Here is a 27,697-nt window from a genome sequence, read left to right as displayed (position 1 = left end):
TATGTTGTATAAACAAAACAGGACATGCACACTTTAACCAACCCATCATTTCAGTGACAGGGTCTGCCACACGACTGTGACTGATATGACGGGTTGGTTTGGACCCCCCCCAAAAAAGAAGCAATTAATCTCTCCTTGCACAAACTGGCTCTACAGAGGCAAGATGTCCACCTCATCTTCACCCTCCGATATATCACCGTGTATATCCCCCTCCTCACAGATTATCAATTCGTCCCCACTGGAATCCACCATCTCAGCTCCCTGTGTACTTTGTGGAGGCAATTGCTGCTGGTCAATGTCTCCGCGGATGAATTGATTATAATTCATTTTAATGAACATCATCTTCTCCACATTTTCTGGATGTAACCTCGTACGCCGATTGCTGACAAGGTGAGCGGCGGCACTAAACACTCTTTCGGAGTACACACTTGTGGGAGGGCAAATTAGGTAGAATAAAGCCAGTTTGTGCAAGGGCCTCCAAATTGCCTCTTTTTCCTGCCAGTATAAGTACGGACTGTGTGACGTGCCTACTTGGATGCGGTCACTCATATAATCCTCCACCATTCTATCAATGTTGAGAGAATCATATGCAGTGACAGTAGACGACATGTCCGTAATCGTTGTCAGGTCCTTCAGTCCGGACCAGATGTCAGCATCAGCAGTCGCTCCAGACTGCCCTGCATCACCGCCAGCGGGTGGGCTCGGAATTCTGAGCCTTTTCCTCGCACCCCCAGTTGCGGGAGAATGTGAAGGAGGAGATGTTGACAGGTCGCGTTCCGCTTGACTTGACAATTTTGTCACCAGCAGGTCTTTCAACCCCAGCAGACCTGTGTCTGCCGGAAAGAGAGATCCAAGGTAGGCTTTAAATCTAGGATCGAGCACGGTGGCCAAAATGTAGTGCTCTGATTTCAACAGATTGACCACCCGTGAATCCTTGTTAAGCGAATTAAGGGCTGCATCCACAAGTCCCACATGCCTAGCGGAATCGCTCCGTGTTAGCTCCTTCTTCAATGCCTCCAGCTTCTTCTGCAAAAGCCTGATGAGGGGAATGACCTGACTCAGGCTGGCAGTGTCTGAACTGACTTCACGTGTGGCAAGTTCAAAGGGCATCAGAACCTTGCACAACGTTGAAATCATTCTCCACTGCACTTGAGACAGGTGCATTCCATCTCCTATATCGTGCTCAATTGTATAGGCTTGAATGGCCTTTTGCTGCTCCTCCAACCTCTGAAGCATATAGAGGGTTGAATTCCACCTCGTTACCACTTCTTGCTTCAGATGATGGCAGGGCAGGTTCAGTAGTTTTTGGTGGTGCTCCAGTCTTCTGTACGTGGTGCCTGTACGCCGAAAGTGTCCCGCAATTTTTCTGGCCACCGACAGCATCTCTTGCACGCCCCTGTCGTTTTTTAAAAAATTCTGCACCACCAAATTCAAGGTATGTGCAAAACATGGGACGTGCTGGAATTTGCCCATATTTAATGCACACACAATATTGCTGGCGTTGTCCGATGCCACAAATCCACAGGAGAGTCCAATTGGGGTAAGCCATTCCGCGATGATCTTCCTCAGTTGCCGTAAGAGGTTTTCAGCTGTGTGCGTATTCTGGAAAGCGGTGATACAAAGCGTAGCCTGCCTAGGAAAGAGTTGGCGTTTGCGAGATGCTGCTACTGGTGCCGCCGCTGCTGTTCTTGCGGCGGGAGTCCATACATCTACCCAGTGGGCTGTCACAGTCATATAGTCCTGACCCTGCCCTGCTCCACTTGTCCACATGTCCGTGGTTAAGTGGACATTGGGTACAACTGCATTTTTTAGGACACTGGTGAGTCTTTTTCTGACGTCCGTGTACATTCTCGGTATCGCCTGCCTAGAGAAGTGGAACCTAGATGGTATTTGGTAACGGGGGCACACTGCCTCAATAAATTGTCTAGTTCCCTGTGAACTAACGGCGGATACCGGACGCACGTCTAACACCAACATAGTTGTCAAGGACTCAGTTATCCGCTTTGCAGTAGGATGACTGCTGTGATATTTCATCTTCCTCGCAAAGGACTGTTGAACAGTCAATTGCTTACTGGAAGTAGTACAAGTGGGCTTACGACTTCCCCTCTGGGATGACCATCGACTCCCAGCGGCAACAACAGCAGCGCCAGCAGCAGTAGGCGTTACACGCAAGGATGCATCGGAGGAATCCCAGGCAGGAGAGGACTCGTCAGACTTGCCAGTGACATGGCCTGCAGGACTATTGGCATTCCTGGGGAAGGAGGAAATTGACACTGAGGGAGTTGGTGGGGTGGTTTGCGTGAGCTTGGTTACAAGAGGAAGGGATTTACTGGTCAGTGGACTGCTTCCGCTGTCACCCAAAGTTTTTGAACTTGTCACTGACTTATTATGAATGCGCTGCAGGTGACGTATAAGGGAGGATGTTCCGAGGTGGTTAACGTCCTTACCCCTACTTATTACAGCTTGACAAAGGGAACACACGGCTTGACACCTGTTGTCCGCATTTCTGGTGAAATACCTCCACACCGAAGAGCTGATTTTTTTGGTATTTTCACCTGGCATGTCAACGGCCATATTCCTCCCACGGACAACAGGTGTCTCCCCGGGTGCCTGACTTAAACAAACCACCTCACCATCAGAATCCTTCTGGTCAATTTCCTCCCCAGCGCCAGCAACACCCATATCCTCCTCATCCTGGTGTACTTCAACACTGACATCTTCAATCTGACTATCAGGAACTGGACTGCGGGTGCTCCTTCCAGCACTTGCAGGGGGCATGCAAATAGTGGAAGGCGCATGCTCTTCACGTCCAGTGTTGGGAAGGTCAGGCATCGCAACCGACACAATTGGACTCTCCTTGTGGATTTGGGATTTCAAAGAACGCACAGTTCTTTGCGGTGCTTTTGCCAGCTTGAGTCTTTTCAGTTTTCTAGCGAGAGGCTGAGTGCTTCCATCCTCATGTGAAGCTGAACCACTAGCCATGAACATAGGCCAGGGCCTCAGCCGTTCCTTGCCACTCCGTGTGGTAAATGGCATATTGGCAAGTTTACGCTTCTCCTCCGACAATTTTATTTTAGGTTTTGGAGTCCTTTTTTTTCTGATATTTGGTGTTTTGGATTTGACATGCTCTGTACTATGACATTGGGCATCGGCCTTGGCAGACGACGTTGCTGGCATTTCATCGTCTCGGCCATGACTAGTGGCAGCAGCTTCAGCACGAGGTGGAAGTGGATCTTGATCTTTCCCTAATTTTGGAACCTCAACTTTTTTGTTCTCCATATTTTATAGGCAGAACTAAAAGGCACCTCAGGTAAACAATGGAGATGGATGGATTGGATACTAGTATACAATTATGGACGGACTGCCACGGTTAGGTGGTATAAAAAAACCACGGTTAGGTGGTATATATTGTAATACAATTATGGATGGACGGACTGCCTGCCGAGTGCCGACACAGAGGTAGCCACAGCCGTGAACTACCGCACTGTACACTGGTTGATAAAGAGATAGTAGTATACTCGTAACAACTAGTATGACTGACTATGACGGTATAAAGAATGAAAAAAAAACCACGGTTAGGTGGTATATATTGTAATACAATTATGGATGGACGGACTGCCTGCCGAGTTCCGACACAGAGGTAGCCACAGCCGTGAACTACCGCACTGTACACTGGTTGATAAAGAGATAGTAGTATACTCGTAACAACTAGTATGACTGACTATGACGGTATAAAGAATGAAAAAAAAACCACGGTTAGGTGGTATATATTATAATACAATTATGGATGGACGGACTGCCTGCCGAGTGCTGACACAGAGGTAGCCACAGCCGTGAACTACCGCACTGTACACTGGTTGATAAAGAGATAGTAGTATACTCGTAACAACTAGTATGACTGACTATGACGGTATGAAGAATGAAAAAAAAACCACGGTTAGGTGGTATATATTGTAATACAATTATGGATGGACGGACTGCCTGCCAAGTTCCGACACAGAGGTAGCCACAGCCGTGAACTACCGCACTGTACACTGGTTGATAAAGAGATAGTAGTATACTCGTAACAACTAGTATGACTGACTATGACGGTATAAAGAATGAAAAAAAAAACACGGTTAGGTGGTATATATTATAATACAATTATGGATGGACGGACTGCCTGCCGACTGCCGACACAGAGGTAGCCACAGCCGTGAACTACCGCACTGTACACTGGTTGATAAAGAGATAGTAGTATACTCGTAACAACTAGTATGACTGACTATGACGGTATAAAGAATGAAAAAAAAACCACGGTTAGGTGGTATATATTATAATAATACAATTATGGATGGACGGACTGCCTGCCGAGTTCCGACACAGAGGTAGCCACAGCCGTGAACTACCGCACTGTACACTGGTTGATAAAGAGATAGTAGTATACTCGTAACAACTAGTATGACTGACTATGACGGTATAAAGAATGAAAAAAAAACCACGGTTAGGTGGTATATATTATAATACAATTATGGATGGACGGACTGCCTGCCGAGTGCCGACACAGAGGTAGCCACAGCCGTGAACTACCGCACTGTACACTGGTTGATAAAGAGATAGTAGTATACTCGTAACAACTAGTATGACTGACTATGACGGTATAAAGAATGAAAAAAAAACCACGGTTAGGTGGTATATATTATAATACAATTATGGATGGACGGACTGCCTGCCGACTGCCGACACAGAGGTAGCCACAGCCGTGAACTACCGCACTGTACACTGGTTGATAAAGAGATAGTAGTATACTCGTAACAACTAGTATGACACTATGACGGTATAAAGAATGAAAAAAAAACCACGGTTAGGTGGTATATATTATAATACAATTATGGATGGACGGACTGCCTGCCGACTGCCGACACAGAGGTAGCCACAGCCGTGAACTACCGCACTGTACACTGGTTGATAAAGAGATAGTAGTATACTCGTAACAACTAGTATGACACTATGACGGTATAAAGAATGAAAAAAAAACCACGGTTAGGTGGTATATATTATAATAATACAATTATGGATGGACGGACTGCCTGCCGACTGCCGACACAGAGGTAGCCACAGCCGTGAACTACCGCACTGTACACTGGTTGATAAAGAGATAGTAGTATACTCGTAACAACTAGTATGACTATGACGACGGTATAAAGAAAGAAAAAAAAATACCACGGTTAGGTGGTATATAATTATACAATTATGGATGGACGGACTGCCTGCCGAGTGCCGACTGCCGACACAGAGGTAGCCACAGCCGTGAACTACCGCACTGTACTGTGTCTGCTGCTAATATAGACTGGTTGATAAAGAGATAGTATACAACAATATACTACTATACTGGTGGTCAGGCACTGGTCACCACTAGTCACACTGGCAGTGGCACTCCTGCAGCAAAAGTGTGCACTGTTTAATTTTAAATTAATATAATATTATGTACTCCTGGCTCCTGCTATAACAACCTGCAGTGCTCCCCAGTCTCCCCCACAATTATTATAAGCTTTTATACATTGATGTGCAGCACACTGGGCTGAGCTGAGTGCACACAGACTGAGTCACACTGTGTGACTGCTGTGTATCGTTTTTTTCAGGCAGAGAACGGATATAGCAGAGAACGGATATATTAAATAAAAGTTAACTTAACAACAACTGCACTGGTCACTGTGGTAAACTCTGTCTGCACAATCTCTCTCTCTCTCTTCTAATCTATTCTAATGGAGAGGACGCCAGCCACGTCCTCTCCCTATCAATCTCAATGCACGTGTGAAAATGGCGGCGACGCGCGGCTCCTTATATAGAATCCGAGTCTCGCGAGAATCCGACAGCGTCATGATGACGTTCGGGCGCGCTCGGGTTAACCGAGCAAGGCGGGAAGATCCGAGTCGCTCGGACCCGTGAAAAAAAAAGTGAAGTTCGTGCGGGTTCGGATTCAAAGAAACCGAACCCGCTCATCTCTAGTTAATACTGGCTGCTTTATTTTACACTGCAATTTAGATTTCAGTTTGAACACACCCCACCCAAATCTAACTCTCTCTGCACATGTTACATCTGCCACCCCCCCCTGCCCCCTGCAGTGCACATGGTTTTGCCCAACTGCTAATACATTTGCTGCTGCGATCAGGTTTGAATTACCCCCTCAGTACACATACTTGTGAGACCCCGGTACTTATCACAATTTCACTAGACAGGGAATTCTACCGGCCTTTGGCCGCTTATCATGAATTCTGAGATCCATTACAGACAAAACAACAGCACCAAGGCCCAGCTCTGATCATGTACTCACTGGAGACATTGGTACAGCAGGAATAAATGCTGAGCTATAAAACACACATAGAATTCTTACAGGTGAGTCATCACTTGTTGTTGCTGTGCATAGCAACGTTCACACCATTGGGATTTCTATCATGGGTGCAGTGTGTGCAGTGCACACAAGGCCCTGGGTCCAGGGTGGCCCACACCACACACACTGCACCCATGCAGTTGTAATACTTCCCTTTCCAGTAGCCGCTGAAGCCACAGCAGCCGTGGCAAAAATCACACCAAAAATGACCGTCGTGCATGTGCAGCATAAAATCTGTCTCCAGGCCATGGAGAGGCCGCCATGTTTCTGGAGACATGAGCATGCACAGTGGACACCGGCACAATGCTGGATGATAAAGCTATCTATTTATCTTATAACATTCACAATAAATGGGTAAGAGACACAGTACGCAATTGGCGTATGGGGTACCGTAAGGGTACGCACTTAGCGTAGCATAAGCTCGGCCGTGATCGAGACGCACATGCGACACACTCGCTCACAGCTTAATGCGTGGTGTCGAGCACGCTATAGGCGGGCGACTACCATAATGCTACGATACCAGCGTAGCGGACGCTCGAGTCCACGAGGAGAACACGAGCGGCGCAGACACTCACGGGATGACAATCAGTAAACCTTGAATGTAACACACAGAAAGGATACTCTTATACTGTAAACCTTGTACTGAAATCCTGTAGCGATATAACGCTGCTTAACCTTGTTAATGCTAAAGCTGCTTGAGCGTTTGAAACGCTCCTATTACCCTCTGCAATGTAATGAACACACGATACCTTGCTAAGGTTCCAACACCTTTACTAACAATCTTTAGTTATATTAAAAAGGGGAAACAGTTTACAAGTCATACACTACAAGCTAACATATAATTCTAACAGAATATCTAGACAGAAATATACAATAGCGTCACAAACTTATACAATAACAGAGAGAGAGAGAATGGCCAATACACACAGAGAACAAGTTGATTACAGAGAATTACTTACACACACTGGGAACGATCGCTGCCCAGCTTCTGGTACCAGCTCCAAGTTAGTCAATATGAAAACCGTTTGTGGAGAGTGAGAGAGCTGCCCAGGCTGGCTGATCTTATATACACTGAGTACAGTATACTACAAAGGGACCTATAATCTCATTGTTCATTGGACACAGGAATGTCTCCTCGCATCATAACAAAAGGTCATAGGTTAGTTTGAACTGGTGGGCTGCGACTATATCAAACTGCTCAGGTGGGAGGGAATCTGGAGATTCCCGCCGCATGGGTAATGAATCGCAAATATAGTAAATGTCCAGAAAATACTAATGGCCATAATTATACGCAGGAGCGATTAATCTTTACCTAACCAGCACCGGATTGTTTCTAATAAAATGTTCTTTAGTTAGGTACCAGACACAGCTGCTCAAACCCTGTCTGACCCTTCGTACCATACAAAAAGGAATTCCTCTGTCCAGCGACCATTTACATTAAACAAACTTACAGTCATTATTAAGGGGAACATTATCTATAAAACATACTATTTGGTTTTATTATTTAACGATTGAGTCGCCCGCTAGACGCACACAAACTCTACCGTAAATGCACATACCACGCGCTCGAGCGCGTGGCCGAGGCGCCATCACGCGGCTGCGAGTATCCGCACGCACGGGAGAGAATGTGCATTTGCAGCAGGCACGCGCATGGGGTGGATATATGGCAGCATGTAGCATGATATTTTCTGACTTTGACAGTCCACCCTTTGGCAGTCATCAATAACTGTCACTTCCTAAAACAGTTCAAAAAAGAAAAATATATGTCATAGAGTAAATACCATTTTATGATTGGGTAAGGGAGGAGAGGATCAGGTGGGAAAAAAGGTATCACCTAGTGAGATAGTAGAAGCATGTGTGTATGAATCCATGTTTGAGGGGTCATGTATCATCGTGCCGTACGTGTTTTAGATCAAGCTTCGAGGTATTGCGAAGTATACATTTGAATTCCTTCTTATCCCATATTACGGGTCTGTGGATGGGCTGTCAAACTTTACCGAGCTCTTTTCGGCTTTTAGTTGTAACAAAATGGGGGAGCACATTTTAGTTGAAGATACATGAATGGGGGGATATGTGAGTGCTGATATCTGTGCCTATATTCCCTATTGACTTTGTGTGTCATTACCTGAAGGTTGTAGAAATGAAGATAAGAAGCAATTATGGTAAATGCAGTCATAACTATGTGAGTTTAATATACATTTGCCGATTGAGGTCTTGTTTTGTGTCTTGTCTCGATGTACATGTTGACTATAGTCTCCTGATGCTTTTGCTATAAATGACGGCAAAAGTTTTTTTTTTTTTCCTGTTGTCCAGAAAGTTAGTCACTAAAATATTTGGGCTATCATAAAATTAAAAGTCACTAGGGAAAAATGGGGCTTGTAGCATAGTTCATCAATGGTCTGTATAAAAGAGGTTGTCAAATTCTTCTTCCAAGCGGATGTCTTTGTACCTTGGAGGAAAACAAAGGAGAAACGGGTGAAAGAAACGGACCGTGGAATCACATTTTCATCACAACATTGTCTCTATCGTTGGGTCATACATCAAATTAGTTGTTGTTAGTACAGTGTTTTCGCTCCTTAGACTTATCACCCTGGTATTACTTTTACGCTTCGCTAAAACCCGAACGCATCTAAATATCAGGCCAACCAATATGATGACTCCCAGAATACACAAAAGAAATTTCCCTACGTCCATAATAATACCTTGGGCCCATTCTCCTAAGCCCGAGAACCAATTTCGTGGGTTCAACCATGACACCCAACTGGTCAGCTCATTACCCACAGCAGCGAGTGTGAGATTGTGTTTCCTTCGAAATTCCCATTTTAATTGTAAAATGTCATCCATCTTTTGGTCTATGACCTCGGCTGGGTCCTCCGTGCTGTTTGTAATGTACGTGCAGCACTTTATTCCATATTGAGTTGCCAGGGTAACACAATACCCGCCTGTCACAGCTGTGAGGTAATTGAGAATCATCCTATGCTGAACAAGTTCTGTTTTGTAGGCTTGTAACTCTTTCCCAGTGTACCTGAATGTGTCGTCATACATTTCGGTGATATTGTCTAACAAATTTGCAAGCGCAGATATATATTTATAATTTATCACTCCTCTGGCGGTACGAGTGATATCTAACGCGAGTAGGAATTGAATCCCGGTGGATTCATGGATCAGGTTAGAGGCTGAATGCTCTGTCCTCTCTATCAGGTGTCGTTTAACGACGTGCTCGTAATGAGTGTGAGTATAAGGAGCTTGGGCACTGCGGTGAATATCTTTCATTTTGTTATGGGTTACAGTCATTACTTCAGGCAGTACTTTTCCAATATAGCACAATCCCTCTGAGTTTGGGGCAAGCCACTTATACGCCTTCCTCCCGCATATGAAATATGCATCATCGGGGAGGACATATGGGACGGAGTATGACATTATCATGTTACAAATTTTCCATGTGAAATCTCCTAACCCTAATTCTCCCATCTGTTTAGTACATGTATCAGTTTGTACGATCTGTGCACAGTATCCTGGTGATACTTCTCCAACTCGCATGGTCTTACTTCCTAAGGTGTACCGGAAAAATTTCCTATGGTCGGCTATCTGGCGTATAAGTTCTGTGTCTATGGGCATTCTGTCGGGTCTGTATAAAAAGGTCATGGTTTGATTACTCCATGACACTTCCCAATTTCCCGGCTTTCGGGGATTGGAAATGTTAAAGCACACTAAGGACCTATCCACATGATATTGGTGGAGCTTCAAACTAGGAGGACTAGAGATATTAAATCTCTTGTCCACCGGCCTCCCACCACTTAGCTCAAGTACCTCTCCTACAGTTAAAGGAAATGGTACTAGTCCTGATTTGCTATGGCCTTGAGGTACTTGAGAGCATACCCAACAGTCTGTCTGATTTAACACTTTACCCACTAAGGAGTGATAGTCACTCAATGGATGCCGGTCCATGTGGACATTAAAACTGGACTGACATTTCTTTATGCACCCATCCTCAACTATATTGTCACAATGCCTACAGATGCAGTTCTCTTCAGCTAACAATCCTTCACAATTCCTTCTATTGTCAATGCTACCAGATCGTTTTCTGATACTCGCCTTTACTCGGAGATTATGTTGTTCTTGGAAATCTACGCCTGCCTCCTGGTCATCAGAACCCATTCCCGATCCTCTCTCGACCTCCATGGTACTCTCACCGAAACAGACTGCTCTGGTCAACATCATGGTCAACAGGAAAATCCGAATCACAGTCTCTTGGGGCAAGTCCATCTTAGAGGAGTAAAAGGAGAAAAATAAGAAGGGGGAAAGGAAATAGGAGGGAGGTGGGAACTGGAGAAAATAACAAATGGGAAAAAGAAATCTGGCTCGACAAGCTTCCGGTCTTGTTATTCTCAGCGCTCAGGTGTCGTCTCAATCCTCCCTGAACAGACACTCTAGTGATACAACCTCTACCGTCTGTTCTTTATCACGAGACCTCTCTGGGTCAGTGACCTTTTTACAATGAGACGAATGGACCCAAGTCTCTCTCTCGGCAACCTTCAAAGCAGTTGTGCTGGTCAATAAGACTTGATATGGTCCTTCCCATCTGTCATTAAGGCAACCTGAGCGTAGAAAATTCCGTATCATTACATAATCCCCAGGTTCAATGTCATGACAATTACTATCTGGCAAATCAGGAATCACCAACTTTAGATTATCATTCTGATTCCTCAATTGCTTACTCATCTTAACCAAGTACTTTACAGTTACTTCATTGTTACATTTCAAATCATCCTGGGGGTTAATCATAACATGGGGTTGTCGACCAAACAGAATTTCAAAAGGAGACAGATTAAGAGGGGACATGGGGGTGGTTCTGATGCTGTATAATACGATTGGCAAAGCTTCAGGCCATAACAGTCCTGTTTCAGTCATTACCTTGCTCAATTTATTTTTAATAGTGCTGTTAACTCTTTCCACCTTCGCACTCGCCTGGGGGCGATACGGAGTGTGCAGCTTACTATTAATTCCCATCAATTTACACATTGTTTGAAAGACTTCACCTGTGAAATGGGTACCCCTATCACTTTCAATTATTCTAGGGATACCGTACCTACACACAAATTCCTGTACAATTTTCTTTGCAGTAAATACAGCGGTATTTGTGGCCGCGGGAAATGCTTCACCCCAATTTGAGAATACATCAATACAGACCAAAGCATACTTTAAATTTCTACAAGGTGGTAATTGTATGAAATCAATCTGTATTACCTGGAAAGGGCCATCTGTCGGAGGGATATGGGATGGCTCTGTCGGTATTGCCTTTCCGATATTCTTCCTCAAGCAGGTGAGACATGTCATTGCTCTTTTACCCGCATGGGAGGAAAATCCTGGGGCGCACCAATAAGCTCTTACTAGCTTACACATTCCTTCTTTGCCTAGATGAGTCAGCCCGTGTGCCGCTTCCGCTAGACTTGGAAGGTATGCTCTGGGTGCCAATGGCTTACCATGTCCATCTGTCCAGAGTCCTGAGGACTCCTGGCCATATCCTTTTGACCTCCAGACTGCCTTTTCTTGTGGGGAACACAAATCTTGCATTTCACACAATTTCTGTGTGTTTACAGTATTAAATACCATCAGTTGTGTACTATCTGTTTGTATGGGGTTACCGGCTGCTGATTTATCAGCTTCGTCTGCTCGGCTGTTACCAAGTGATACCGGGTCTTGGCTATATGTGTGAGCTTTACACTTGATAACAGCCACTCTGTCGGGTTCCTGTATCGCTGTCAGAAGTCTTTTGATGTGGGCTGCATGCGCTACGGTGTGCCAGCTGCCGTCATGAAATTTCTGAGGCGCCATAGGGCTCCGAAATCATGGACTACTCCGAAGGCGTACCTAGAATCTGTGTAAATGTTGGCTGATTTGCCCTTAGCCAATTCACATGCTCTGGTTAGGGCAACCAGTTCAGCAACTTGTGCTGAGTGTGGTGGGCCTAGCGGTTCTGCTTCTATGGTACCTTGGTCAACTACGACTGCGTATCCAGTACACAAGTCTCCCAAGTCTGACTGTCTGTGACAACTACCGTCAGTGTAGAAGGTAAAATCTACATCTTCCAGTGGGTTGTCACTGATGTCAGGCCTTGCCGTGAAATTTTGGGTCAAATATTCCATACAATCATGCGTGTCATCCCCTGTATTAGAGAGAAAAAGTGAAAACAATGACTTGCGCCCTAGCTGCAGCTTGGCACCCGTCCAAAAGAACACCACTTCTTTAAACACACAAATACACAAGATGGGCGGTCTCCAAGCGCTGCTTTTGCAATCCTTCTGTCCTGATGATCCTCAAAGAGATAACAACAATATGGCAACAAATGTTGGACTCTTCAATGTTTTTATTGTTGTACCCTGTTGTTTTGCTAGAACTGACCTTTCTTCAAAACAATGCATTCACATAAAGGTTTCTTTCATCACCTCTTCTAAGTATCGCAGTAAGTACGTAAAATGTCCAAAAATTGGAACCCAGCTTACCTTATGGATAAGCCCTATGTGCCTCAAAAGGTATCTTTCTCCACAATGGTTTCCTCCACGTTCCCAAAGATAAGTTCCACGTCCTCTTTATATTTAAAAAGATTTATTCTAACCACAAGCATGTGGTAAAAACAATTTAAAAATGAACAAACATAAGGGTACCCACTATAGACAGGCAAGGCCACCTCCACTTACATCCCTTAGATGGATATAGAGATAAAGTATAACACCACCAAAAAGGTAGGTATCCATATAAGTGGTAGGGTTCAAGCCTGGGGTCCTTAAACAATGCACCAACGCGTTTCGGATGTAAATCCTTCCTCAGGGTGTAGTTGTGGAAGTGACCTTCTCGGTCCTTTATACCCGCTAAACATTATCACATGATCCTGCCGTCCAATGGGGTTACAGTACCATCTAAATTCATCTTTATACACATTTAATATACCCCAAATACTGCACATGAACTGATTTCTAAACAGTGATCATACATATATACATAAATACATATTCTTACTAAAAATCATTAAAAAATTCCTAAATTCATACTAATTGGTAATAAATAAGATCCGGTTGATAATCCAAATGATCATGTATATCCCATATTAATACCATGGCTCCCGGACTATAATATCCATGTATTCACGGAGTCCTGGTTTATTAGTCCTCCCCTTCCTCTATGATGTCATTACATATTCACCGATGTTTCAGTTTGTTAGCTTTGGTAACCATGGAGATCGCACGTACTGCACGTATCTCTTGTGTCCCGGAAGGTTCCTTCCTGTGTTTGCAGTAATACGGACCCGGAAGTATTCGTCAATCATTACTTCCGGTCTTTGACACGCATTCACGGAAGAGAATTCACGGAAAGGTTCATCAATCATTGCTTCCGGTCTTTGACACGCATTCACGGAAGAGCGTTCTTAACCGTCGTGGAACGCATCTAGTCTCACTCGTAACTCATACACCAAACGAGGGGAGAAATAAAATAGAGGATTAATGGGGTGTTCTGGTTAAACCAATCCTTAGAAATAATCATACATATTTTCAAAATAGCTACATTATGATGTTAGAGTCGCTATGCATTAAACCTGTAAAGACTATATTGAATGATTGTTTAACTTACAATGCAATACATATCAAGTCAGATCACATAATAAATCTTATGTTAAATTTTAAAGAAACCATTTGGTCTCAAAATCCATGTTGAGACCTTTTGGATGCAAAGTTTTTAATTCAAAGATTTTTTTCATCTCAGCTCTAGCAAGTCTCGCCTCGTCATCATTCCTACGCCAATTTGTATTGATACATAGAATGGCACAAAAACTAGTGAGATGGGAAATGTCACTGTTATGCACCTCTTTGAAGTGAAGGGAGACATTATGAGTGTCTAGGCCATTTTTAATGTTGCGAGTGTGCTCCGCCATGCGGATCTTAAGCATCCTGGTCGTCCGTCCCACATACTGCGACCCACAAGAACATTCTAACATATACACAACGTTCTTGGTTGAACACGTCAAGAAATCCCTAATATGATATACCTGTTTAGTATATGATGATGTATACTCTGTTATTTTATTTCTTTTATCTCCACAAGAACGACACATCTTACAAGAGCCGCACCGGTAAAAGCCCTTGGACTTAATCCTGGTCTGCATCCTAGGAACCGATATGACACTACTAACCACCTCATTTTTAAGATTTTTAGCTCTTCTATAAACAAATCTGGGATTTTTAGAAACATGACCCTCCAATGCTGGGTCCCTACTCAAAATATCCCAATGTTTTCTTACAATCCCTTCAATTTGTCTATACTGGCTATTATAACCTGTAATAAAAGCTACTTCCCTATTTTTCTTATTGGAACTCCCCTTTGTTTTTTTCAGGATGTTGGTACGATCCAGGTTAGTTCCAATTTCCCGTGCTCTTTCCACTATTTGGGTATCATAGCCTTTTTCCAGGAATTGATCCTGTAATACGTCTGCCTGCTGTACATATTTATCCATATCTGTACAATTCCGCCGGATGCGATTGAACTGGCTCATTGGAATACTCTGCAACCAATTACTATGGTGGTTGCTGGTAAACTCTATGAATGAGTTACAGTCAGTTTCTTTTGTATAGTTACATGTTTTTATCATACCAGCTTCTACATAAATCTTAAGGTCCAAAAAATTAACTTCCAATTCACTCCTATTGAATGCTAATTTGATATTATACTGGTTGTTGTTAAGATGTGTGCAAAAGGCATCCAGAGAGCTAAGATCACCTCCCCACACAAACACGATATCATCAATATACCGGTACCATGACACCAGGCCGGCGCCCAGCTGATGGCCCCCAAATACCGACTGCTCCTCCCAGAGGGCCATGAACAGATTAGCATAGCTGGGCGCCAGCCTGGTGCCCATAGCTGTACCGGTAACTTGTAAGTAAAATGCATCGTGAAACCAGAAAAAATTATTTTTTAGGATCAAAGAGATCCCTTCCAAAACAAAATGTCTCTGATTCACTTCAATTCCACATTTCTCCAAAAAGAGTTGAACTGCCTCCAAGCCATGTTCATGCTCTATGATCGTGTACAGCGATGTCACATCGGCAGTGACCAACGCAAAACCTGGTTGCCATTCAATTTCTGTCAACCTATTAATGACATCAATAGTATCTTTTAGATATGATCGAGTGGATTTAACCATAGGTTGTAACATCCTATCAATAAAAAGTGATACATTTGACAGGCAGGAATTTGTACCCGCGACAAAGGTCGTCCTGGCGGTTTTTCCTTATTTTTATGGATTTTAGGCAGTACATAAAGCACCGGTACAGATGGGCTGTCAATAACAATGAAATCACCCTCTTCCTTAGTTATTACCTGTCTAGACATATATATCGCCAAAAAGGTTTTTAATTTATCATCAATACTAACTGTAGGATTACCCTTCAGTTTTCTATATGTACTGCCATCCTGTAACTGTCTGAATACCTCAGCATTGTAATCCTCCAGATTTAAAACCACCACACTGCCCCCTTTATCAGCGGGCTTAACCACTATATTTTTATTTTCTCTTAATGTTTTAATAGCATTATGTTCTTCCTTAGTGAGGTTGGTTTTCCTATTTGGTTTTAGATGGATGCTCTCTAGATCATTTTTTACAGACTTCTCAAAGGCTTCAATGAAGCTACCTTTTTTGTGCCTGGGATAAAAGGTGGATTTTCGTCTCAGTTTAAGTTCATCTTCAACCTGGGGTATATCGAATTCTTGTTTTTCTCCAAAGAAACGCTTAAGAGTAAGACGTCTAACAAACCTCTCTATATCCACAAAGACATCAAATTTGTCGCACCTGTTAGATGGGGCAAATTTGAGGCCCTTGTTAAGGATCCCTTCTTCATCCTTTGTTAACTCATAATTACTTAAGTTATAGATTTTGGTAATTTTGTTATTATTATTATTATTATTTTGGACACCAGGGACCGCTATCTCATTAACAGTCTCCTCCTGTATTTCATTGTCCTTAAGATCTTTATTATCCTCTCTTTTCTTACGTCTTCTTCTTGAATTGAGAGATTTACCCTTCCCCCCTCTTTTACCTCTAGCTTTTGGATGTTGGTGGACTACCTCCACTTCTTGTGATTCCTTTCTCTTACTTCTAAAAAATGACTTCTAGAGTTGGGGTTGGCATAATTCTCTCTCCCCCTAAGGTTGACGCGTTCTCTTTCCTCCCATATATCCCTCTGATTAGAACCCCCTCTATATCTCTCAAACTCCCTTCCTCTATTCTCTTCATTGAACCTTCTATCCTCATATTGGTTCTTCCTTCCATCAAATCTCCCTCTATGTGCATATCTATCATTTTTGTATCTATATGCTTGATATGTCCTATTACTTCCATATTGTGTTTCTGGTCTCCTTCTATCATTAACCCTATTGGTCACTCTATTAGGGGTTCCCTCCATACTATTCTTGTTTCTCATAATCTTCTCAGATTTGGATGATCCTCCTACCTCCTTTTTCTCACCATCCTCAGTGTCCCTGAGATATTTTTTACGTTTTTTATCTTTAATCTCCTTTTCATTTCTTGACACTTTTCTGATAACTTCTTCTTCCATTTCTTTATAATCTCTGAGTTCCGAAAAAGGCTCCACCAAAGATCTTAAAGCCTCAATTTCTTCTTCTAGGTTTTTGACGGTTAAGAACTCTATTCCGTGAATGCGTGTCAAAGACCGGAAGCAATGATTGATGAACCTTTCCGTGAATTCTCTTCCGTGAATGCGTGTCAAAGACCGGAAGTAATGATTGACGAATACTTCCGGGTCCGTATTACTGCAAACACAGGAAGGAACCTTCCGGGACACAAGAGATACGTGCAGTACGTGCGATCTCCATGGTTACCAAAGCTAACAAACTGAAACATCAGTGAATATGTAATGACATCATAGAGGAAGGGGAGGACTAATAAACCAGGCCTCCGTGAATACATGGATATTATAGTCCGGGAGCCATGGTATTAATATGGGATATACATGATCATTTGGATTATCAACCGGATCTTATTTATTACCAATTAGTATGAATTTAGGAATTTTTTTATGATTTTTAGTAAGAATATGTATTTATGTATATATGTATGATCACTGTTTAGAAATCAGTTCATGTGCAGTATTTGGGGTATATTAAATGTGTATAAAGATGAATTTAGATGGTACTGTAACCCCATTGGACGGCAGGATCATGTGATAATGTTTAGTGGGTATAAAGGACCGAGAAGGTCACTTCCACAACTACACCCTGAGGAAAGATTTCCATCCGAAACGCGTTGGTGCATTGTTTAAGGACCCCAGGCTTGAACCCTACCACTTATGTGGATACCTACCTTTTTGGTGGTGTTATACTTTATCTCTATATCCATCTAAGGGATGTAAGTGGAGGTGGCCTTGCCTGTCTATAGTGGGTACCCTTATGTTTGTTCATTTTTAAATTGTTTTTACCACAAGCTTGTGGTTAGAATAAATCTTTTTAAATATGAAGAGGACGTGGAACTTATCTTTGGGAACGTGGAGGAGACCATTGTGGAGAAAGATACCTTTTGAGGCACATAGGGCTTATCCATAAGGTAAGCTGGGTTCCAATTTTTGGACATTTTACGTACTTACTGCGATACTTAGAAGAGGTGATGAAAGAAACCTTTATGTGAATGCATTGTTTTGAAGAAAGGTCAGTTCTAGCAAAACAACAGGGTACAACAATAAAAACATTGAAGAGTCCAACATTTGTTGCCATATTGTTGTTATCTCTTTGAGGATCATCAGGACAGAAGGATTGCAAAAGCAGCGCTTGGAGACCGCCCATCTTGTGTATCCCCTGTATTAAATCCTCCTTCACCATCACTCTCATCCTCCACCCTTTTTGCCTGTCCAGGCACACCTGGGAGATACGTTGCAGGATTTAATGCACTGCATCTCCTTATGGTGATGTTTACGGGGGCCATCAATGCCGATTCCCATCTTGTAAACCACGCTGATGAGACGTGTCTGGTTTGGGCAGAATTCAGTAATGCTGACACTGCATGTGGTGTATGAATTGTGAGGTTGTGTCCTAGCACTACATCTTCGCTTTTTGTGACTAGCAATGCTATTGCTGCAACACTTCGCAAACATGTGGGGAGGGATCGCGCTACCGTATCTAGCTGAGCGCTATAGTAGGCTACCGGCCTGCTGGCATCACCATGCTTCTGGGTTAAGACACCTGCTGCGCACCCAGCACTCTCTGTTCCGTACAGCTCAAAGGGTTTCCCATAGTCAGGCATACCTAATGCTGGTGCCTGCGTTAGGCACTGTTTAAGTCTCTCAAATGCCATCTCAGATTCGTCTGTGTGCGAAATCCGATCAGGTTTGCTTGATGAGACCATCTCATGCAAAGGTAGGGCCAGTATGGAAAAACCTGGGATCCAGTTACGGCAATACCCACACATTCCTAAAAACATTCTAATCTGTTGCTGGGTTTGTGGCAGGGTCATGTCACGAATTGCTTGAATTCTATCAGCGGTAAGGTGTCTTAGTCCTTGTGTTAGACAGTGTCCCAAATACTTCACACGGGTCTGGCATAATTGTAACTTGTCCTTGGAAACCTTGTGTCCTGTGTCTGAAAGATGAAACAGGAGTTGTTTCGTATCTCTCAGGGATGCTTCCAGTGAATCTGAACACAGTAGTAAATCATCCACATACTGTATCAATATTGATCCACTCTCTGGTTGGAAAGACTGTAAACAATCATGCAGAGCTTGTGAGAAAATACTTGGACTGTCTATGAAACCTTGTGGTAGTCGAGTCCAAGTGTACTGAACTCCTCTGTATGTGAATGCGAATAAGTATTGACTGTCAGGGTGCAGAGGTACCGAGAAGAAGGCGGAGCAGAGGTCAATCACAGTGAAAAATTTGGCAGTGGGAGGGATTTGCATAAGGATAACAGCTGGATTTGGCACTACGGGGAATTGACTCTCAACTATTTTGTTGATCCCTCTTAGATCCTGCACTAATCTGTAACCCCTCCCCCCACTCTTTTAAACAGGGAAGATGGGACTATTGGCAGTGCTGGATGTTCTTACTAGAATGCCCTGTTGTAGCAAGCGCTCTATTACAGGGAAGACTCCTAACTCCACCTCTGGCTTCAGAGGATATTGTGGGATTTTTGGAGCTATCCTACCATCTTTTACTTGCACAACTACTGGGGCTACGTTTGCCATCAATCCAGTGTCTTGTCCATCCTTGGTCCAAAGTGATTCCGGTATCTGGGAAATCATTTCCTCTACCTTGGACGGACACCTATTTACAACAACAGTGTGTGACATTAATCTTGTTGGGGAGTCTAGCATATCCTGCGCTTCCTGAGCGTGGTTTTCGGGTATGTCCAAGAACACACCTTCAGGAGTACAGTATATGACGCATCCCATTTTGCACAGTAAATCTCCCTAGGAGATAAGTCGGAGCCGATGCAGCCAGCAGAAAAGAATGCTTGGTATGCAAAGGCCCTATCGTAATCTCTGCAGGTTTGCTTAAAGGGTAGTGCTGTACTACTCCTGTTACTCCCATGGCTGGAATTGTTTTACCAGTGGTTCTCATGCCCACGGTCGAATTTATCACTGACTTGGCCGCCCCCGTATCTACAAGGAAATTTAGAGATTTACCAGCTACATCAATTGTGACCTCGGGTTCACTTCCAAGGCTCGCAATTAATTTCACTGGCTGCAGATTACAGGTGTGGCCTCGCCCCTATGGTGCGTGGTGGCCTCCCTGCATTGCGCTGGCAGCTATAACCTGTGAAGGGGGTAAATGGGATCTATCAGTGACTTGCCAGTCTCTTTTTGGGGGATACCTTTTTGTTTCCCCTGCGTGTGGCTCATAACTCCGTCTCTGCGGTCCTTGATCCCAATTTCGTGTGTCATGTCGTTGTCTAGGGAGTTGATATGATTTTTGTGCATTCTTTGATCTACAGTCTCGTGCATAGTGTCCCTCTTTATGACAGAAATAACAAGTTACCACATTTGACTTACCCACAGGGGTCTGAGATTTATACTGAGGTGGCCTTGTGGTCAGGGCCTGTATACTTACGGCCATTAACTTATCACTCTGCAACTCCCTGTGTCTGGTGATATTCCGATCATGATCAATAGCGGCCTCTCTCAAAGTAGCCACCGACAGACCTCGCCAACATGGTTGGGTGGTCTGTACCCTCGTCCTCAATACTTCCTTTAAACCATCCATTAACACAGATACTGCTACTTCTCTATGATTCACATTTGTCTTAATGTCTCCTATGCCTGTATACTTAGCCATATCCTGTAGTGCCCGATGAAAATAATCAGCAGCTGTTTCTCCCTCTTTCTGTTTGATGGAGAAAATTTTGTTCCATTTGACAACAGCTTGAAAATACTCTTTTAACTGTAAATTTATTCTCTTTACATTATCTTGGTTGTACACATCCGTAAGGGGTACATCTTCATCTTATTTACAGTCAGCTAAAAATCTCGCTGAGTCGACATTGGAGGGTAAACATGCCCTCAGCAATATCTGCCAGTCTTTGTTATTGGGCTCCACAGTATTTCCTAGCTCTCTAATGTATTCCTGGCTTGCAACTAGGTCTTTCCTAGGATCAGGGAATTCAGACACCATTGATCTTAATTCCATTCGGGAAAAGGGGCAGTGCATGGCGATGTGTCTGAGAGGAGTGACTCCTGTAGTGTCAGTTTTCCCATTTGGCACTGCAATTACCCTAACAGGATTAAGTTCATTAACATCATTCTGAGTAGATTCTACAGCATGTGGTGAAATGGTTTCAGCATAGTGTATGGTGCCGTACTTACCAGTTGATACGACCTCACCTGTCCCTCCACTAGGGGCATTTGATACTGCTCTTACTGGTTGGGACGTGCCCACTATTGTTTCTGCTATGGTGGCTGCTAGAGAGAGTGCCGATATTGTTGTTGGTTCATCCTCTTGGTCACAATCCTGGGGAAAGTTTAAAACAGGGCACAGCTTGCACGGGTTAATATTAGCATCAACAATCTTGGTTACATTAGTCTTAATATTTATACAGTTACTAAGTGCATGTTTATCATTCACCAGTGTGCCATTCTCTGTAACGACCTTCTCTCCCGTTATGTATGGTGGTGGTGGCGCAGTGGCTATCAGTTTTCTGATAGGGTTAGATCCACCCGCTTGAGCCAATCCTCTTTGTATTTCACCTTCCTGTTGCCATAACTGTAAATAATCATAATGTTTGATCCGTCTCTTTGCAGATTTAATGAGACATATCCTTCTCCCTAGATTCTGTATCACCTCGGGACTAAAACTGCCTACCCGTGGGAACTTTTCCCCATCGTGCACAGTCATTCTTTCCCATTCATCGCACAAAACTTCTGTGTGTGAACCGTATTTCTCACACATTACATACCTTGCCGACCTGATTGGTCGGTTTACTAAGTCAACCCGAACCGAGGTTGATCGCCCCTTACCTGAACAACTGGCCCCCATCTTTGCAGGTGTTGCTTTCACTACCTCTGACCTTCAAATCAGGGTCTTCAGCGAACCCTTACAAAAACCAAGATATCCGGGGTAGGCCGGCGGCGGAAGTTAACCGAGTACTCCACTCACTCGCCCACGTCAACCAATACGCACACACACTGCCCTAGCGCTGGCGTACTCGACCTAGGGCCCCTGCGACCTGAACCTCTATTTACTGGAACATGTGGGTGTGATCCGAAGAGCACTTAACCCTTTCCAGTAACTATTGGTTGTTGGATAGTTCCCAAGTGACCAGCGAACTTCCCTTAAAATAAAAAAAATTACACAAATCACGTTAGAATGTACAAATAGCGTTTGTGACCCCTCTAGCATACGCAAATGGTACTGGGTCAAGTAACTAACCAATGCACACAATTACGTGCGGTACAATCGTTCTGCACATAAGCAACTTATCTTATGTGCGGAGCGACCAGTGGAATCGAAAATTGTGGCTGCGAATTCCTTCAGCCTGAGCTTAATGGCCTATATGGGTACCGCACCAACCCTTTCTGGTGTTGTGCTCTTTTACTCTTTATCTATAGCGGACTTCTTAGTCTGCTGTACCTGGACCTCCTTGTCTGTGCTACAGTAGACCTCCTGGTCTGCTATACTCCAATGCTCTTTTTTAAATGTTTAACAAGGGATGCCTCCCAAGCCACCGTGCAGTCACTTACACGTATGTACCTTCACGAGAACTCGATGATTTCCTGTGGTTCAACCCCAAAAATTAGAAACTTATATATATATGTTTACACACTATTTCACCTCATATACTCTTTACTTTCGTTTCTGCACAGAAATCCCTTTCATTCAGTATCGCAGGCTAATCCCGAGGAGTTACAACTAGAGAAGGATCTATTAGCTTAAAATTTTGGACACTGAGATCGATTTGCGCTATTATCGCGTTGCCACCTTATCGCCTAACTAAAACAATACTATCGTGTGATTTGTATTATGTGGGCGTATCCAGACGCTCCGTTGCGTAATATACACTCCGTGCGTCGGCCCTTGCGTCGCGTACACTAGTCCCGCCCTTTGTTAGAGACACGTGTACGCAAGCCAGGTATATCCACAGAAATACAATTAACACGTTAATATCAATGTAGATGATCTTTAACTGTAATCATCTACCGAACACCACACCAAACTTCCTTGTATCTTAGGCAAGCCGTGCGCGTGTATTACAAATTACTCCTTAACGTATTGATATTACTTTTAACTACCAATAGCAACACATCTTTCTCAGCACGTTATCAATTGTGAAATGGCAAACAAGAAAGTGATATGTGAAAATACACAAATGAAAAGAAATACAGGTGTGTGCGTGCATGCGTGCGTGTGCGTACGCAAAACAGAAATAAACAGTTTTAAAAGACAATAGCGTATTGTTCTTACCTCCGGTTCCGGATTCCACCAGCACTCCTTCAACGTAGCGAAACAGACGCTTATCTAGCCAGCACTACTGTATCCCGATACGAAGGGATACTGCCTTCCCGCCCTTGCTGACAGATAAAGTCTGTGTTCGCTAGTGCGGATATGTGGAGGACGGACGAGCCGCCAATTGATAAAGCTATCTATTTATCTTATAACATTCACAATAAATGGGTAAGAGACACAGTACGCAATTGGCGTATGGGGTACCGTAAGGGTACGCACTTAGCGTAGCATACGCTCGGCCGTGATCGAGACGCACATGCGACACGCTCGCTCACAGCTTAATGCGTGGTGTCGAGCACGCTATAGGCGGGCGACTACCGTAATGCTACGCTACCAGCGTAGCGGACGCTCGAGTCCATGAGGAGAACACGAGCGGCGCAGACGCTCATGGGATGACAATCAGTAAACCTTGAATGTAACACACAGAAAGGATACTCTTATACTGTAAACCTTGTACTGAAATCCTGTAGCGATATAACGCTGCTTAACCTTGTTAATGCTAAAGCTGCTTGAACGTTTGAAACGCTCCTATTACCCTCTGCAATGTAATGAACACACGATACCTTGCTAAGGTTCCAACACCTTTACTAACAATCTTTAGTTATATTAAAAAGGGGAAACAGTTTACAAGTCATACACTACAAGCTAACATATAATTCTAACAGAATATCTAGACAGAAATATACAATAGCGTCACAAACTTATACAATAACAGAGAGAGAGAGAATGGCCAATACACACAGAGAACAAGTTGATTACAGAGAATTACTTACACACACTGGGAACGATCGCTGCCCAGCTTCTGGTACCAGCTCCAAGTTAGTCAATATAAAAACCATTTGTGGAGAGTGAGAGAGCTGCCCAGGCTGGCTGATCTTATATACACTGAGTACAGTATACTACAAAGGGACCTATAATCTCATTGTTCATTGGACACAGGAATGTCTCCTCGCATCATAACAAAAGGTCATAGGTTAGTTTGAACAGGTGGGCTGCGACTATATCAAACTGCTCAGGTGGGAGGGAATCTGGAGATTCCCGCCGCATGGGTAATGAATCGCAAATATAGTAAATGTCCAGAAAATACTAATGGCCATAATTATACGCAGGAGCGATTAATCTTTACCTGACCAGCACCGGATTGTTTCTAATAAAATGTTCTTTAGTTAGGTACCAGACACAGCTGCTCAAACCCTGTCTGACCCTTCGTACCATACAAAGAGGAATTCCTCTGTCCAGCGACCATTTACATTAAACAAACTTACAGTCATTATTAAGGGGAACATTATCTATAAAACATACTATTTGGTTTTATTATTTAACGATTGAGTCGCCCGCTAGACGCACACAAACTCTACCGTAAATGCACATACCACGCGCTCGAGCGCATGGCCGAGGCGCCATCACGCGGCTGCGAGTATCCGCACGCACGGGAGAGAATGTGCACGTGCAGCAGGCACGCGCATGGGGTGGATATATGGCAGCGTGTAGCATGATATTTTTCCGACTTTGACATGGAGCATATGGCTCCTTGGAGAGGAGGGGCCCCACCCGCAGTCTGCACGCAGGTTCTCTCTTAAAATGCCCCTGGTTCACATACTTTCAAAACAAAAGATGCCAAGGCAATTGGACGATAGTCATTTGGTTCACAAGCCTTATTATTTTTGGGATCAGAACAATTAATGTAAATTTTAAATACTTCGGTACAATGAGTTGAGCTAATTGCTCGGAACATTCTTTAAGAACGTTCCGCTGGATCCCATCTGGACAGTGGGCCTTACCTGACTTTGCTCACTTGCTGCTGTTTTTATTCATTCGTGTGAGGGATTATACAGTATACAGTATACATTCCTTTTTATTCATATACTGGAAGTGTTGCCCTACATATATTTTTATCTGTTCTATATCCCTAAAAGAGAGAGAGTTGAAGTGGAAATAGAAAGATACATTAAGGGCTCTTCTATTTAATTAAAGTAAGGGTATATAGTAGAGATGAGCGGGTTCGGTTTTACTCGGATTTACCCGAATCCCCTTATTGGCTATCGGACGTCAAGTGTTTCGGATTGCCAATAAGAAAAATCCAGAAAATAAGAAACGGCGATAATTCTGGCGTAAAGAACCGAGTAAATCCGAACCTGCTCATCTCTAGTATATAGAACAGCTGGCCTTTGGTAGAAACATACTGTCATTTCACCTAATTATTTTCTTTACACAATAGTGTGAACTGTTTTATGTTATAATTCACTATGTATGTTTTTATTTTTTTTCCCATGTATAATTTGCTACTAAATCATTTGTGATTACGCTACCCACAGCGCCATAGACGGAATCAATACCAAAGATTATTTACCTATACTGAGCCAAGTATCACTTGTAGATACCTGCAGCAGAAACAGTTGTCAGGTGTGCCGTTTCTTTTCTAACTATTTCAGAGGTTATAAAATGTGGTCCTAAAGGCACCTCAAAGGTCCAGGTTTTTAGTTTATCCATGTTTGTCCACAGGTGTCTTAATTAGCACCTCAGTCAATTTTATTTCTCCATCTATGCTGAGCCTTGGATATACCTAAAACCTGGATCATTGAGTTGCCTTCAGGACCATGTTTGAGAACGTTTGAATGATTTACTTGTTTTCATGAACCTACAGTATGACTCCTTGGAAATGTGGTGAGACACCAGTGGCATGAATATGGTATTCAATTAAAAAATAGGATTTTTTTTGTTATGTACAGTATGCTTTCTTTTTCTATTACTTTTATTTTTTATTCCATGCTGGTTAATGATTTTATTTATTTGATATCAGATATTTATATAGAACAAAATATTCTGCAGTGCTTAACAGAGAATATGTGACCATTCACATCAGTCCCTGACCTAGTGGAGCTTACAATCTATATTCCAATGTTTTCTATTTGGCACTACTGGGTGCATTATGTGTATATATGGCACTACTGGGGGACATTATGTGTATATATGGCACTACTGGGGGATATTATGTGTATATGTGGCACTACTGGGCTGTTAAAAGTTTATGCACCAATTGATGCCCCACCCCTTTGGTATCTCCAACCACATCACTGCCCACCTCTCACCTGCCCACAGTTACTGAACCTAGCACTGGCAATAGGTAACCCCAGGGGTGTAACCAGAACTTTGTGGGCCCCACAACATTTTAAAGTGGACCCTGTCCCAATGCTGCTCTAGAGACATATCTCTGTAGCAGTTGTTAATTGTGTGCCCCATAAAAGTGCCATAGTTAATTTTATGAATCCAGAGTAGTTCCCTAGTTTACATTATGTCACACTGTAGGGCTGCCAGTACACATTATGCACCACAGTGCCCCCAATTTTCATTATGACATACGATGCCCTCAGTTCATATTGTACCATATTATAGTGCCTAGATATATTGTAGACTCCAAAGCAAAAGTTTGTAAGGGCCCCTATGTACTGTACCACCCAATAGTGAAACATGTATATACTGTAACACATGTAACTTTGACCCAGTAATCTCTAGGCACTCCCTGCACCTATTGTAGTTACACCCTTGGGTATCACTGAAAGTCACTGACGTAATAACAACATTTTATTAAAGTATGTTTATTATAAATAATGTAGCTGAGATAGACACTGTAATATCAGCGCAGATTGGAACAGTGTTCCCATATTTAAAATACAAGTACATCAGGAACATGCTCAGATAGTGATTTTGATCTTAGAATAATTTTGTTTCCCAGGTTCCCCAAGGTCTGTGCACTGCAGTCTGTCTTCCAGGAACCAGACGGGCCCTGAGGAAAGGCTCCCACACCTGCTGCTATGACTGCATCCCATGCTCAGAGGGCGAGATATCCAATGTGTCTGGTAATCATCATACATACAGTGCTTTGTCTTCCACAATCTCTGTGTTCACTGTAGGGAGAAGTATATATGATGTTATTATTGAATGTGGTCATTCACAGTTATGCAATCTTCAAATTTGGCACAAGTGGTACATTTATTATAAATCTTTTATTATTTTGGAGAAATGAATTTACCCACCGATGCACAGTAACTGGAGATAAATTTGAAGACCTCTACAGTGATACTGAAGCCAATTAGTCACAGCTGAGATCACATTAGCTAAAGGGGTCAAGCTTTAAAAAGACAAACTCCACTGAAAAAAACTAGGGGCTGCAGTCTGTATCAGGAGATCCCTCTGATATATCCCTTATTTTGGCTCTGTTGAATAGGCATGACTTATCAGTCACCAGTACTATAGTCTATATTTTTACAATATAGTGAGGGCTTAACAGGAATGCAATATAGTGGCTCAAAATATGTCACAGAGACACCTGGGG

General features: G+C 43.2%; 1 protein-coding gene across 1 annotated transcript in view; it reads left to right on the top strand.

Annotated features, from left to right (window-relative positions):
• The window catches only part of LOC135052264 (vomeronasal type-2 receptor 26-like), a 174,045-nt gene that overhangs the window by 136,669 nt on the left and 9,679 nt on the right, over window positions 1-27,697 (top strand). The window contains exon 4 of the mRNA XM_063957429.1: window positions 27,098-27,221. Within this exon, the coding sequence (XP_063813499.1) occupies window positions 27,098-27,221 (124 nt within the window). The remainder of the gene's footprint in view (window positions 1-27,097; window positions 27,222-27,697) is intronic.

The sequence above is a fragment of the Pseudophryne corroboree genome, chromosome 1 (genome assembly GCF_028390025.1).
Source record: "Pseudophryne corroboree isolate aPseCor3 chromosome 1, aPseCor3.hap2, whole genome shotgun sequence".
NCBI lineage: Eukaryota > Metazoa > Chordata > Amphibia > Anura > Myobatrachidae > Pseudophryne > Pseudophryne corroboree.
This window is presented reverse-complemented; position numbering and strand designations above follow the sequence as displayed.